Source organism: Bufo bufo, chromosome 6 (assembly GCF_905171765.1).
Source record: "Bufo bufo chromosome 6, aBufBuf1.1, whole genome shotgun sequence".
In the NCBI taxonomy this organism is placed as follows: Eukaryota; Metazoa; Chordata; class Amphibia; order Anura; family Bufonidae; genus Bufo; species Bufo bufo.
In genome coordinates, this window is record NC_053394.1 from 7,048,503 (window position 1) to 7,064,496 (window position 15,994).

At 48.7% G+C, this 15,994-nt stretch overlaps 1 protein-coding gene across 24 annotated transcripts in view; it reads left to right on the forward strand.

Annotated features, from left to right (window-relative positions):
* The window catches only part of ABLIM1 (actin binding LIM protein 1), a 269,963-nt gene that overhangs the window by 236,853 nt on the left and 17,116 nt on the right, over positions 1-15,994 (forward strand). For all 24 annotated transcript variants that reach the window (XM_040435177.1, XM_040435185.1, XM_040435170.1 and 21 more), the window contains one exon: positions 527-623. In XM_040435177.1, the coding sequence (XP_040291111.1) occupies positions 527-623 (97 nt within the window). The remainder of the gene's footprint in view (positions 1-526; positions 624-15,994) is intronic.

Sequence of the window (15,994 nt, forward strand, 5' to 3'; positions counted from 1 at the left end):
TTTATGTCATTCTCAAAACATTTGGCCACGACTGTAGACCACTCCACATGCCTTTTGGGCCCCTCCCCCGTGTCAGACTCCACCCCTGAGGAAGTTTCCTGAAGGTATTGAGGGGGAATCCTCAGAAAACATTACATTAAAGCCCCTTGAACGTGTGACCTTTTATATAAAAGGTTTGGTCTGAAGTCAGTAAAGCACAGTCATACAGCCTCAGTTTGTTACAGTGTGTCAGTTCAGGGGAGAGCATTTTCCTGCTGCTGTGTTTAGCGCCCACAGAATTATCCACAACAATGAGCCCCAACCTCCAGCTATTATTACACTGTTATAAAACTACTACTCCCATCAAAAGCCACAGAATGGAGACCACTGGCATACACTGGTCATTGTTACACGCCTTCAGCTGAAGGAGCAGGACTACGACACAACAGATTCTTCCATTCACTGACAGTAAGCAGAGATTATGAACTGGTAAAATATAAAAATGGCATCAGATGCATAATCCATGTTTCTTGTGTTTTTCCTTCAGCTGAATTCGGGTCTCGGACAACTAATACTGAGAGAGGAGAAGGAGAGCCGGGAGCGGCCGCACTCCGCCAGCAGATACGACTCCGCGCTCCTGTCCTGTAAGGAACTTCATCAATCCTACATGTACTAGTACATACTGAGCAATGGGGAGGTACGAGGCAGACACTACCTCAAGACATAGGGAGGTGTGAGGTATGAACATCCTCAAGCCTTAGTGTATAGTAGAGGTGTGAGGCACAGACTACCTCAGGCCTTAGTGTATAGTAGAGATGTGAGGCACAGTCTACCTCAGGCCTTAGTGTATAGTAGAGGTGTGAGGCACAGACTACCTCAGGCCTTAGTGTATAGTAGAGATGTGAGGCACAGACTACCTCAGGCCTTAGTGTATAGTAGAGGTGTGAGGCACAGACTACCTCAGGCCTTAGTGTATAGTAGAGGTGTGAGGCACAGTCTACCTCAGGCCTTAGTGTATAGTAGAGATGTGAGGCACAGACTACCTCAGGCCTTAGTGTATAGTAGAGGTGTGAAGCACAGACTACCTCAGGCCTTAGTGTATAGTAGAGATGTGAGGCACAGACTACCTCAAGCCTTAGTGTATAGTAGAGGTGTGAAGCACAGACTACCTCAAGCCTTAGTGTATAGGAGAGGTGTGAGGCACAGACTACCTCAGGCCTTAGTGGATAGTAGAGGTGTGAGGCACAGACTACCTCAGACCTTAGTGGATAGTAGAGGTGTGAGGCACAGACTACCTCAAGCCTTAGTGTATAGGAGAAGTGTGAGGCACAGTCTACCTCAGGCCTTAGGGTATAGTAGAGATGTGAGGCACAGACTACCTCAAGCCTTAGTGTATAGTAGAGATGTGAGGCACAGTCTACCTCAAGCCTTAGTGTATAGGAGAGGTGTGAGGCACAGACTACCTCAAGCCTTAGTGTATAGGAGAGGTGTGAGGCACAGTCTACCTCAGGCCTTAGTGTATAGGAGAGGTGTGAGGCACAGTCTACCTCAAGCCTTAGTGTATAGTAGAGGTGTGAGGCACAGACTACCTCAAGCCTTAGTGTATAGGAGAAGTGTGAGGCACAGTCTACCTCAGGCCTTAGGGTATAGTAGAGATGTGAGGCACAGACTACCTCAAGCCTTAGTGTATAGTAGAGGTGTGAGGCACAGACTACCTCAGGCCTTAGTGTATAGGAGAGGTGTGAGGCACAGACTACCTCAGGCCTTAGTGTATAGTAGAGGTGTGAGGCACAGACTACCTCAAGCCTTAGTGTATAGTAGAGATGTGAGGCACAGACTACCTCAAGCCTTAGTGTATAGGAGAGGTGTGAGGCACAGTCTACCTCAGGCCTTAGGGTATAGTAGAGATGTGAGGCACAGACTACCTCAAGCCTTAGTGTATAGTAGAGGTGTGAGGCACAGTCTACCTCAAGCCTTAGTGTATAGGAGAAGTGTGAGGCACAGTCTACCTCAAGCCTTAGTGTATAGGAGAGGTGTGAGGCACAGACTACCTCAGGCCTTAGTGTATAGTAGAGGTGTGAGGCACAGTCTACCTCAGGCCTTAGTGTATAGGAGAGGTGTGAGGCACAGTCTACCTCAGCCCTTAGGGTATAGTAGAGATGTGAGGCACAGTCTACCTCAGGCCTTAGTGTATAGTAGAGGTGTGAGGCACAGACTACCTCAAGCCTTAGTGTATAGTAGAGGTGTGAGGCACAGACTACCTCAGGCCTTAGTGTATAGTAGAGGTGTGAGGCACAGACTACCTCAGGCCTTAGTGTATAGGAGAGGTGTGAGGCAAAGACTGCCTCATGCCTTAGTGTATAGGAGAGGTGTGAGGCACAGACTACCTCAACCATTAGTGTATAGGAGAGGTGTGAGGCACAGACTACCTCAGACCTTAGTGTATAGTAGAGATGTGAGGCACAGTCTACCTCAGGCCTTAGTGTATAGTAGAGGTGTGAGGCTCAGTCTACCTCAAGCCTTAGTGTATAGGAGAGGTGTGAGGCACAGTCTACCTCAGGCCTTAGTGGATAGTAGAGGTGTGAGGCACAGACTACCTCAAGCCTTAGTGTATAGTAGAGGTGTGAGGCACAGACTACCTCAGGCCTTAGTGTATAGTAGAGGTGTGAGGCACAGACTACCTCAGGCCTTAGTGTATAGGAGAGGTGTGAGGCACAGACTACCTCATGCCTTAGTGTATAGGAGAGGTGTGAGGCACAGACTACCTCAAGCATTAGTGTATAGGAGAGGTGTGAGGCACAGACTACCTCAGGCCTTAGTGTATAGTAGAGGTGTGAGGCACAGTCTACCTCAGGCCTTAGTGTATAGTAGAGGTGTGAGGCACAGACTACCTCAGGCCTTAGTGTATAGGAGAGGTGTGAGGCACAGACTACCTCAAGCCTTAGTGTATAGTAGAGGTGTGAGGCACAGACTACCTCAGGCCTTAGTGTATAGGAGAGGTGTGAGGCACAGACTACCTCAAGCCTTAGTGTATAGTAGAGGTGTGAGGCACAGACTACCTCAAGCCTTAGTGTATAGGAGAGGTGTGAGGCACAGACTACCTCAAGCCTTAGTGTATAGTAGAGGTGTGAGGCACAGTCTACCTCAGACCTTAGTGTATAGGAGAGGTGTGAGGCACAGACTACCTCAGGCCTTAGTGTATAGTAGAGGTGTGAGGCACAGTCTACCTCAGGCCTTAGTGTATAGTAGAGGTGTGAGGCACAGACTACCTCAGGCCTTAGTGTATAGTAGAGGTGTGAGGCACAGTCTACCTCAGGCCTTAGTGTATAGGAGAGGTGTGAGGCACAGTCTACCTCAGGCCTTAGTGTATAGGAGAGGTGTGAGGCACAGACTACCTCAAGCATTAGTGTATAGTAGAGGTGTGAGGCACAGACTACCTCAAGCCTTAGTGTATAGTAGAGGTGTGAGGCACAGAGTACCTCAGGCCTTAGTGTATAGTAGAGGTGTGAGGCACAGACTACCTCAGGCCTTAGTGTATAGGAGAAGTGTGAGGCACAGACTACCTCAAGCCTTAGTGTATAGGAGAGGTGTGAGGCACAGACTACCTCAGGCCTTAGTGTATAGTAGAGGTGTGAGGCACAGACTACCTCAAGCCTTAGTGTATAGTAGAGGTGTGAGGCACAGACTTCCTCAAGCCTTAGTGTATAGTAGAGGTGTGAGGCACAGACTACCTCAGGCCTTAGTGTATAGTAGAGGTGTGAGGCACAGACTACCTCAGGCCTTAGTGTATAGTAGAGGTGTGAGGCACAGTCTACCTCAGGCCTTAGTGTATAGTAGAGGTGTGAGGCACAGACTACCTCAGGCCTTAGTGTATAGGAGAGGTGTGAGGCACAGACTACCTCAAGCCTTAGTGTATAGTAGAGGTGTGAGGCACAGACTACCTCAGGCCTTAGTGTATAGGAGAGGTGTGAGGCACAGACTACCTCAAGCCTTAGTGTATAGTAGAGGTGTGAGGCACAGACTACCTCAAGCCTTAGTGTATAGGAGAGGTGTGAGGCACAGACTACCTCAAGCCTTAGTGTATAGTAGAGGTGTGAGGCACAGTCTACCTCAGGCCTTAGTGTATAGGAGAGGTGTGAGGCACAGTCTACCTCAGGCCTTAGTGTATAGGAGAGGTGTGAGGCACAGACTACCTCAAGCATTAGTGTATAGTAGAGGTGTGAGGCACAGACTACCTCAAGCCTTAGTGTATAGTAGAGGTGTGAGGCACAGAGTACCTCAGGCCTTAGTGTATAGTAGAGGTGTGAGGCACAGACTACCTCAGGCCTTAGTGTATAGGAGAAGTGTGAGGCACAGACTACCTCAAGCCTTAGTGTATAGGAGAGGTGTGAGGCACAGACTACCTCAGGCCTTAGTGTATAGTAGAGGTGTGAGGCACAGACTACCTCAAGCCTTAGTGTATAGGAGAGGTGTGAGGCACAGACTTCCTCAAGCCTTAGTGTATAGTAGAGGTGTGAGGCACAGTCTACCTCAGGCCTTAGTGTATAGTAGAGGTGTGAGGCACAGACTACCTCAAGCCTTAGTGTATAGTAGAGGTGTGAGGCACAGACTACCTCAAGCCTTAGTGTATAGAAGAGATGTGAGGCACAGTCTACCTCAGGCCTTAGTGTATAGTAGAAGTGTGAGGCACAGACTACCTCAGGCCTTAGTGTATAGTAGAGGTGTGAGGCACAGACTACCTCAGGCCTTAGTGTATAGTAGAGGTGTGAGGCACAGACTACCTCAAGCCTTAGTGTATAGTAGAGGTGTGAGGCACAGACTACCTCAAGCCTTAGTGTATAGTAGAGGTGTGAGGCACAGTCTACCTCAAGCCTTAGTGTATAGTAGAGATGTGAGGCACAGACTACCTCAGGCCTTAGTGTAAAGTAGAGGTGTGAGGCACAGACTACCTCAAGCCTTAGTGTATAGTAGAGGTGTGAGGCACAGACTACCTCAGGCCTTAGTGCATAGGAGAGGTGTGAGGCACAGACTACCTCAGGCCTTAGTGTATAGTAGAGGTGTGAGGCACAGACTACCTCAGGCCTTAGTGTATAGTAGAGATGTGAGGCACAGTCTACCTCAAGCCTTAGTGTATAGGAGAGGTGTGAGGCACAGACTACCTCAAGCCTTAGTGTATAGTAGAGGTGTGAGGCACAGTCTACCTCAAGCCTTAGTGTATAGGAGAGGTGTGAGGCACAGTCTACCTCAGGCCTTAGTGTATAGTAGAGATGTGAGGCACAGACTACCTCAAGCCTTAGTGTATAGTAGAGGTGTGAGGCACAGACTACCTCAAGCCTTAGTGTATAGGAGAGGTGTGAGGCACAGTCTACCTCAGGCCTTAGTGTATAGTAGAGGTGTGAGGCACAGTCTACCTCAGGCCTTAGTGTATAGGAGAGATGTGAGGCACAGACTACCTCAGGCCTTAGTGTATAGTAGAGGTGTGAGGCACAGACTACCTCAAGCCTTAGTGTATAGGAGAGGTGTGAGGCACAGTCTACCTCAGGCCTTAGTGTATAGTAGAGGTGTGAGGCACAGTCTACCTCAAGCCTTAGTGTATAGTAGAGGTGTGAGGCACAGACTACCTCAGGCCTTAGTGTATAGTAGAGATGTGAGGCACAGTCTACCTCAAGCCTTAGTGTATAGTAGAGGTGTGAGGCACAGACTACCTCAGGCCTTAGTGTATAGTAGAGGTGTGAGGCACAGACTACCTCAAGCCTTAGTGTATAGGAGAGGTGTGAGGCACAGACTACCTCAAGCCTTAGTGTATAGTAGAGGTGTGAGGCACAGACTACCTCAAGCCTTAGTGTATAGGAGAGGTGTGAGGCACAGTCTACCTCAGGCCTTAGTGTATAGTAGAGATGTGAGGCACAGACTACCTCAAGCCTTAGTGTATAGTAGAGGTGTGAGGCACAGACTACCTCAAGCCTTAGTGTATAGGAGAGGTGTGAGGCACAGTCTACCTCAGGCCTTAGTGTATAGTAGAGGTGTGAGGCACAGTCTACCTCAGGCCTTAGTGTATAGGAGAGATGGGAGGCACAGACTACCTCAGGCCTTAGTGTATAGTAGAGGTGTGAGGCACAGACTACCTCAAGCCTTAGTGTATAGGAGAGGTGTGAGGCACAGTCTACCTCAAGCCTTAGTGTATAGTAGAGGTGTGAGGCACAGACTACCTCAGGCCTTAGTGTATAGTAGAGGTGTGAGGCACAGACTACCTCAAGCCTTAGTGTATAGGAGAGGTGTGAGGCACAGTCTACCTCAAGCCTTAGTGTATAGTAGAGGTGTGAGGCACAGACTACCTCAGGCCTTAGTGTATAGGAGAAGTGTGAGGCACAGACTACCTCAAGCCTTAGTGTATAGTAGAGATGTGAGGCACAGACTACCTCAAGCCTTAGTGTATAGTAGAGGTGTGAGGCACAGACTACCTCAAGCCTTAGTGTATAGTAGAGGTGTGAGGCACAGTCTACCTCAAGCCTTAGTGTATGGGAGAGGTGTGAGGCACAGACTACCTCAGGCCTTAGTGTATAGTAGAGATGTGTGAGGCACAGACTACCTCAAGCCTTAGTGTATAGGAGAGGTGTGAGGCACAGACTACCTCAAGCCTTAGTGTATAGGAGAGGTGTGAGGCACAGACTACCTCAAGCATTAGTGTATAGGAGAAGTGTGAGGCACAGACTACCTCAAGCCTTAGTGTATAGTAGAGGTGTGAGGCACAGACTACCTCAAGCATTAGTGTATAGTAGAGATGTGAGGCACACACTACCTCAAGCCTTAGTGTATATTAGAGGTGTGAGGCACAGACTACCTCAGGCCTTAGTGTATAGTAGAGGTGTGAGGCACACTCTCCCTCAAGCATTAGTGTATAGTAGAGGTGTGAGGCACAGACTACCTCAAGCCTTAGTGTATAGTAGAGGTGTGAGGCACAGACTACCTCAAGCCTTAGTGTATAGTAGAGGTGTGAGGCACAGACTACCTCAAGCCTTAGTGTATAGGAGAGGTGTGAGGCACAGACTACCTCAAGCCTTAGTATATAGTAGAGGTGTGAGGCACAGACTACCTCAAGCCTTAGTGTATAGGAGAGGTGTGAGGCACAGACTACCTCAAGCCTTAGTGTATAGGAGAGGTGTGAGGCACAGACTACCTCAAGCCTTAGTGTATAGTAGAGGTGTGAGGCACAGACTACCTCAAGCATTAGTGTATAGTAGAGGTGTGAGGCACAGACTACCTCAAGCCTTAGTGTATAGTAGAGGTGTGAGGCACAGACTACCTCAGGCCTTAGTGTATAGTAGAGGTGTGAGGCACAGTCTACCTCAAGCCTTAGTGTATAGTAGAAGTGTGAGGCACAGTCTACCTCAAGCCTTAGTATATAGTAGAGGTGTGAGGCACAGACTACCTCAAGCCTTAGTGTATAGGAGAGGTGTGAGGCACAGACTACCTCAAGCCTTAGTGTATAGTAGAGGTGTGAGGCACAGACTACCTCAAGCATTAGTGTATAGTAGAGGTGTGAGGCACAGACTACCTCAAGCCTTAGTGTATAGTAGAGGTGTGAGGCACAGACTACCTCAGGCCTTAGTGTATAGTAGAGGTGTGAGGCACAGTCTACCTCAGGCCTTAGTGTATAGTAGAGGTGTGAGGCACAGTCTACCTCAAGCCTTAGTGTATAGTAGAGATGTGAGGCACAGACTACCTCAAGCCTTAGTGTATAGGAGAGGTGTGAGGCACAGACTACCTCAGGCCTTAGTTTATAGGAGAAGTGTGAGGCACAGACTACCTCAAGCCTTAGTGTATAGGAGAGGTGTGAGGCACAGACTACCTCAGGCCTTAGTGTATAGTAGAGGTGTGAGGCACAGACTACCTCAGGCCTTAGTGTATAGTAGAGGTGTGAGGCACAGACTACCTCAAGCCTTAGTGTATAGTAGAGGTGTGAGGCACAGACTACCTCAGGCCTTAGTGTATAGGAGAGGTGTGAGGCACAGACTACCTCAAGCCTTAGTGTATAGGAGAGGTGTGAGGCACAGACTACCTCAAGCCTTAGTGTATATTAGAGGTGTGAGGCACAGACTACCTCAAGCCTTAGTGTATAGTAGAGGTGTGAGGCACAGACTACCTCAAGCCTTAGTGTATAGGAGAGGTGTGAGGCACAGACTACCTCAAGCCTTAGTGTATAGTAGAGGTGTGAGGCACAGACTACCTCAAGCCTTAGTGTATAGGAGAGGTGTGAGGCACAGACTACCTCAAGCCTTAGTGTATAGGAGAGGTGTGAGGCACAGACTACCTCAAGCATTAGTGTATAGGAGAAGTGTGAGGCACAGACTACCTCAAGCCTTAGTGTATAGTAGAGGTGTGAGGCACAGACTACCTCAAGCCCTAGTGTATAGTAGAGGTGTGAGGCACACACTACCTCAAGCCTTAGTGTATATTAGAGGTGTGAGGCACAGACTACCTCAAGCCTTAGTGTATAGTAGAGGTGTGAGGCACAGACTACCTCAAGCCTTAGTGTATAGTAGAGGTGTGAGGCACAGACTACCTCAAGCCTTAGTGTATAGGAGAGGTGTGAGGCACAGACTACCTCAAGCCTTAGTGTATAGTAGAGGTGTGAGGCACAGACTACCTCAAGCCTTAGTGTATAGGAGAGGTGTGAGGCACAGACTACCTCAGGCCTTAGTGTATAGTAGAGGTGTGAGGCACAGACTACCTCAAGCCTTAGTGTATAGTAGAGGTGTGAGGCACAGACTACCTCAAGCATTAGTGTATAGTAGAGGTGTGAGGCACAGACTACCTCAAGCCTTAGTGTATAGTAGAGGTGTGAGGCACAGACTACCTCAAGCCTTAGTGTATAGGAGAGGTGTGAGGCACAGACTACCTCAAGCCTTAGTGTATAGTAGAGGTGTGAGGCACAGACTACCTCAGGCCTTAGTGTATAGTAGAGGTGTGAGGCACAGACTACCTCAGGCCTTAGTGTATAGGAGAAGTGTGAGGCACAGACTACCTCAAGCCTTAGTGTATAGGAGAGGTGTGAGGCACAGACTACCTCAGGCCTTAGTGTATAGTAGAGGTGTGAGGCACAGACTACCTCAGGCCTTAGTGTATAGTAGAGATGTGAGGCACAGTCTTCCTCAGGCCTTAGTGTATAGGAGAAGTGTGAGGCACAGACTACCTCAAGCCTTAGTGTATAGTAGAGGTGTGAGGCACAGACTACCTCAAGCCTTAGTGTATAGTAGAGGTGTGAGGCACAGACTACCTCAAGCCTTAGTGTATAGTAGAGGTGTGAGGCACAGACTACCTCAAGCCTTAGTGTATAGTAGAGGTGTGAGGCACAGACTACCTCAAGCCTTAGTGTATAGTAGAGATGTGAGGCACAGTCTACCTCAGGCCTTAGTGTATAGTAGAGGTGTGAGGCACAGTCTACCTCAAGCCTTAGTGTATAGTAGAGGTGTGAGGCACAGACTACCTCAGGCCTTAGTGTATAGTAGAGGTGTGAGGCACAGACTACCTCAAGCCTTAGTGGATAGTAGAGATGTGAGGCACAGACTACCTCAGGCCTTAGTGTATAGTAGAGGTGTGAGGCACAGACTACCTCAAGCCTTAGTGTATAGGAGAGGTGTGAGGCACAGACTACCTCAAGCCTTAGTGTATAGTAGAGGTGTGAGGCACAGACTACCTCAGGCCTTAGTGTATAGTAGAGGTGTGAGGCACAGTCTACCTCAAGCCTTAGTGTATAGTAGAGGTGTGAGGCACAGACTACCTCAAGCCTTAGTGTATAGTAGAGGTGTGAGGCACAGACTACCTCAAGCCTTAGTGTATAGTAGAGGTGTGAGGCACAGACTACCTCAAGCATTAGTGTATAGTAGAGATGTGAGGCACAGTCTACCTCAGGCCTTAGTGTATGGTAGAGGTGTGAGGCACAGACTACCTCAAGCCTTAGTGTATAGTAGAGGTGTGAGGCACAGACTACCTCAAGACTTAGTGTATAGTAGAGGTGTGAGGCACAGTCTACCTCAGGCCTTAGTGTATAGTAGAGGTGTGAGGCACAGACTACCTCAAGCCTTAGTGTATAGTAGAGGTGTGAGGCACAGACTACCTCAAGCCTTAGTGTATAGTAGAGATGTGAGGCACAGACTACCTCAAGCCTTAGTGTATAGGAGAGGTGTGAGGCACAGTCTACCTCAGGCCTTAGTGTATAGTAGAGGTGTGAGGCACAGACTACCTCAAGCCTTAGTGTATAGTAGAGATGTGAGGCACAGACTACCTCAAGCCTTAGTGTATAGTAGAGGTGTGAGGCACAGACTACCTCAAGCCTTAGTGTATAGGAGAGGTGTGAGGCACAGACTACCTCAGGCCTTAGTGTATAGTAGAGGTGTGAGGCACAGACTACCTCAGGCCTTAGTGTATAGTAGAGGTGTGAGGCACAGACTACCTCAAGCCTTAGTGTATAGTAGAGGTGTGAGGCACAGACTACCTCAAGCCTTAGTGTATAGGAGAGGTGTGAGGCACAGACTACCTCAGGCCTTAGTGTATAGTAGAGGTGTGAGGCACAGACTACCTCAGGCCTTAGTGTATAGTAGAGGTGTGAGGCACAGACTACCTCAGGCCTTAGTGTATAGTAGAGGTGTGAGGCACAGTCTACCTCAAGCCTTAGTGTATAGTAGAGGTGTGAGGCACAGACTACCTCAAGCCTTAGTGTATAGTAGAGGTGTGAGGCACAGACTACCTCAAGCCTTAGTGTATAGTAGAGGTGTGAGGCACAGACTACCTCAAGCATTAGTGTATAGTAGAGATGTGAGGCACAGTCTACCTCAGGCCTTAGTGTATGGTAGAGGTGTGAGGCACAGACTACCTCAAGCCTTAGTGTATAGTAGAGGTGTGAGGCACAGACTACCTCAAGACTTAGTGTATAGTAGAGGTGTGAGGCACAGTCTACCTCAGGCCTTAGTGTATAGTAGAGGTGTGAGGCACAGACTACCTCAAGCCTTAGTGTATAGTAGAGATGTGAGGCACAGACTACCTCAAGCCTTAGTGTATAGGAGAGGTGTGAGGCACAGTCTACCTCAGGCCTTAGTGTATAGTAGAGATGTGAGGCACAGACTACCTCAAGCCTTAGTGTATAGTAGAGGTGTGAGGCACAGACTACCTCAAGCCTTAGTGTATAGGAGAGGTGTGAGGCACAGACTACCTCAAGCCTTAGTGTATAGTAGAGGTGTGAGGCACAGTCTACCTCAAGCCTTAGTGTATAGTAGAGGTGTGAGGCACAGTCTACCTCAGGCCTTAGTGTATAGTAGAGGTGTGAGGCACAGACTACCTCAGGCCTTAGTGTATAGTAGAGGTGTGAGGCACAGACTACCTCAGGCCTTAGTGTATAGGAGAGGTGTGAGGCACAGTCTACCTCAAGCCTTAGTGTATAGTAGAGGTGTGAGGCACAGACTACCTCAAGCCTTAGTGTATAGTAGAGGTGTGAGGCACAGACTACCTCAAGCCTTAGTGTATAGTAGAGGTGTGAGGCACAGACTACCTCAAGACTTAGTGTATAGTAGAGGTGTGAGGCACAGTCTACCTCAAGCCTTAGTGTATAGTAGAGGTGTGAGGCACAGACTACCTCAAGCCTTAGTGTATAGGAGAGGTGTGAGGCACAGTCTACCTCAGGCCTTAGTGTATAGTAGAGGTGTGAGGCACAGACTACCTCAAGCCTTAGTGTATAGTAGAGATGTGAGGCACAGACTACCTCAAGCCTTAGTGTATAGTAGAGGTGTGAGGCACAGACTACCTCAAGCCTTAGTGTATAGGAGAGGTGTGAGGCACAGACTACCTCAAGCCTTAGTGTATAGTAGAGGTGTGAGGCACAGACTACCTCAGGCCTTAGTGGATAGTAGAGGTGTGAGGCACAGTCTACCTCAGGCCTTAGTGTATAGTAGAGGTGTGAGGCACAGACTACCTCAAGCCTTAGTGTATAGGAGAGGTGTGAGGCACAGACTACCTCAGGCCTTAGTGTATAGTAGAGGTGTGAGGCACAGACTACCTCAAGCCTTAGTGTATAGGAGAGGTGTGAGGCACAGTCTACCTCAAGCCTTAGTGTATAGTAGAGGTGTGAGGCACAGACTACCTCAAGCCTTAGTGTATAGTAGAGGTGTGAGGCACAGACTACCTCAAGCCTTAGTGTATAGTAGAGGTGTGAGGCACAGACTACCTCAGGCCTTAGTGTATAGTAGAGGTGTGAGGCACAGACTACCTCAAGCCTTAGTGTATAGGAGAGGTGTGAGGCACAGTCTACCTCAGGCCTTAGTGTATAGGAGAGGTGTGAGGCACAGTCTACCTCAAGCCTTAGTGTATAGTAGAGGTGTGAGACACAGACTACCTCAAGCCTTAGTGTATAGTAGAGATGTGAGGCACAGACTACCTCAAGCATTAGTGTATGGTAGAGGTGTGAGGCACAGACTACCTCAAGCCTTAGTGTATAGTAGAGATGTGAGGCACAGACTACCTCAAGCCTTAGTGTATAGGAGAGGTGTGAGGCACAGTCTACCTCAGGCCTTAGTGTATAGTAGAGGTGTGAGGCACAGACTACCTCAAGCCTTAGTGTATAGTAGAGATGTGAGGCACAGACTACCTCAAGCCTTAGTGTATAGTAGAGGTGTGAGGCACAGACTACCTCAAGCCTTAGTGTATAGGAGAGGTGTGAGGCACAGTCTACTTCAGGCCTTAGTGTATAGGAGAGATGGGAGGCACAGACTACCTCAGGCCTTAGTGTATAGTAGAGGTGTGAGGCACAGACTACCTCAAGCCTCAGTGTATAGGAGAGGTGTGAGGCACAGACTACCTCAGGCCTTAGTGTATAGTAGAGGTGTGAGGCACAGACTACCTCAAGCCTTAGTGTATAGGAGAGGTGTGAGGCACAGTCTACCTCAAGCCTAAGTGTATAGTAGAGGTGTGAGGCACAGACTACCTCAAGCCTTAGTGTATAGTAGAGGTGTGAGGCACAGACTACCTCAAGCCTTAGTGTATAGTAGAGATGTGAGGCACAGACTACCTCAAGCCTTAGTGTATAGTAGAGGTGTGAGGCACAGACTACCTCAGGCCTTAGTGTATAGTAGAGGTGTGAGGCACAGTCTACCTCAGGCCTTAGTGTATAGTAGAGGTGTGAGGCACAGACTACCTCAAGCCTTAGTGTATAGGAGAGGTGTGAGGCACAGTCTACCTCAGGCCTTAGTGTATAGTAGAGGTGTGAGGCACAGTCTACCTCAGGCCTTAGTGTATAGTAGAGATGTGAGGCACAGACTACCTCAGGCCTTAGTGTATAGTAGAGATGTGAGGCACAGACTACCTCAGGCCTTAGTGTATAGTAGAGGTGTGAGGCACAGTCTACCTCAGGCCTTAGTGTATAGTAGAGGTGTGAGGCACAGTCTACCTCAGGCCTTAGTGTATAGGAGAGGTGTGAGGCACAGACTACCTCAAGCCTTAGTGTATAGTAGAGATGTGAGGCACAGTCTACCTCAAGCCTTAGTGTATAGGAGAGGTGTGAGGCACAGTCTACCTCAGGCCTTAGTGTATAGTAGAGGTGTGAGGCACAGTCTACCTCAGGCCTTAGTGTATAGTAGAGGTGTGAGGCACAGTCTACCTCAGGCCTTAGTGTATAGTAGAGGTGTGAGGCACAGACTACCTCAGGCCTTAGTGTATAGGAGAGATGTGAGGCACAGACTACCTCAAGCCTTAGTGTATAGTAGAGGTGTGAGGCACAGACTACCTCAAGCCTTAGTGTATAGTAGAGGTGTGAGGCACAGACTACCTCAGGCCTTAGTGTATAGGAGAGGTGTGAGGCACAGTCTACCTCAGGCCTTAGTGTATAGTAGAGGTGTGAGGCACAGACTACCTCAAGCCTTAGTGTATAGGAGAGGTGTGAGGCACAGACTACCTCAAGCCTTAGTGTATAGGAGAGGTGTGAGGCACAGACTACCTCAGGCCTTAGTGTATAGGAGAGGTGTGAGGCACAGTCTACCTCAAGCCTTAGTGTATAGTAGAGGTGTGAGGCACAGACTACCTCAAGCCTTAGTGTATAGTAGAGATGTGAGGCACAGACTACCTCAAGCCTTAGTGTATAGGAGAGGTGTGAGGCACAGTCTACCTCAGGCCTTAGTGTATAGTAGAGGTGTGAGGCACAGACTACCTCAAGCCTTAGTGTATAGTAGAGATGTGAGGCACAGACTACCTCAAGCCTTAGTGTATAGTAGAGGTGTGAGGCACAGACTACCTCAAGCCTTAGTGTATAGGAGAGGTGTGAGGCACAGACTACCTCAAGCCTTAGTGTATAGTAGAGGTGTGAGGCACAGACTACCTCAGGCCTTAGTGGATAGTAGAGGTGTGAGGCACAGTCTACCTCAGGCCTTAGTGTATAGTAGAGGTGTGAGGCACAGACTACCTCAAGCCTTAGTGTATAGGAGAGGTGTGAGGCACAGACTACCTCAGGCCTTAGTGTATAGTAGAGGTGTGAGGCACAGACTACCTCAAGCCTTAGTGTATAGGAGAGGTGTGAGGCACAGTCTACCTCAAGCCTTAGTGTATAGTAGAGGTGTGAGGCACAGACTACCTCAAGCCTTAGTGTATAGTAGAGGTGTGAGGCACAGACTACCTCAAGCCTTAGTGTATAGTAGAGGTGTGAGGCACAGACTACCTCAGGCCTTAGTGTATAGTAGAGGTGTGAGGCACAGACTACCTCAAGCCTTAGTGTATAGGAGAGGTGTGAGGCACAGTCTACCTCAGGCCTTAGTGTATAGGAGAGGTGTGAGGCACAGTCTACCTCAAGCCTTAGTGTATAGTAGAGGTGTGAGACACAGACTACCTCAAGCCTTAGTGTATAGTAGAGATGTGAGGCACAGACTACCTCAAGCATTAGTGTATGGTAGAGGTGTGAGGCACAGACTACCTCAAGCCTTAGTGTATAGTAGAGATGTGAGGCACAGACTACCTCAAGCCTTAGTGTATAGGAGAGGTGTGAGGCACAGACTACCTCAAGCCTTAGTGTATAGTAGAGATGTGAGGCACAGACTACCTCAAGCCTTAGTGTATAGTAGAGGTGTGAGGCACAGGCTACCTCAAGCCTTAGTGTATAGTAGAGGTGTGAGGCACAGACTACCTCAGGCCTTAGTGTATAGTAGAGGTGTGAGGCACAGACTACCTCAGGCCTTAGTGTATAGTAGAGGTGTGAGGCACAGACTACCTCAAGCCTTAGTGTATAGTAGAGGTGTGAGGCACAGACTACCTCAGGCCTTAGTGTATAGTAGAGGTGTGAGGCACAGACTACCTCAAGCCTTAGTGTATAGGAGAGGTGTGAGGCACAGTCTACCTCAGGCCTTAGTGTATAGGAGAGATGGGAGGCACAGACTACCTCAGGCCTTAGTGTATAGTAGAGGTGTGAGGCACAGACTACCTCAAGCCTCAGTGTATAGGAGAGGTGTGAGGCACAGACTACCTCAGGCCTTAGTGTATAGTAGAGGTGTGAGGCACAGACTACCTCAAGCCTTAGTGTATAGGAGAGGTGTGAGGCACAGTCTACCTCAAGCCTAAGTGTATAGTAGAGGTGTGAGGCACAGACTACCTCAAGCCTTAGTGTATAGTAGAGGTGTGAGGCACAGACTACCTCAAGCCTTAGTGTATAGTAGAGATGTGAGGCACAGACTACCTCAAGCCTTAGTGTATAGTAGAGGTGTGAGGCACAGACTACCTCAGGCCTTAGTGTATAGTAGAGGTGTGAGGCACAGTCTACCTCAGGCCTTAGTGTATAGTAGAGGTGTGAGGCACAGACTACCTCAAGCCTTAGTGTATAGGAGAGGTGTGAGGCACAGTCTACCTCAGGCCTTAGTGTATAGTAGAGGTGTGAGGCACAGACTACCTCAGGCCTTAGTGTATAGTAGAGATGTGAGGCACAGACTACCTCAGGCCTTAGTGTATAGTAGAGATGTGAGGCACAGACTACCTCAGGCCTTAGTGTATA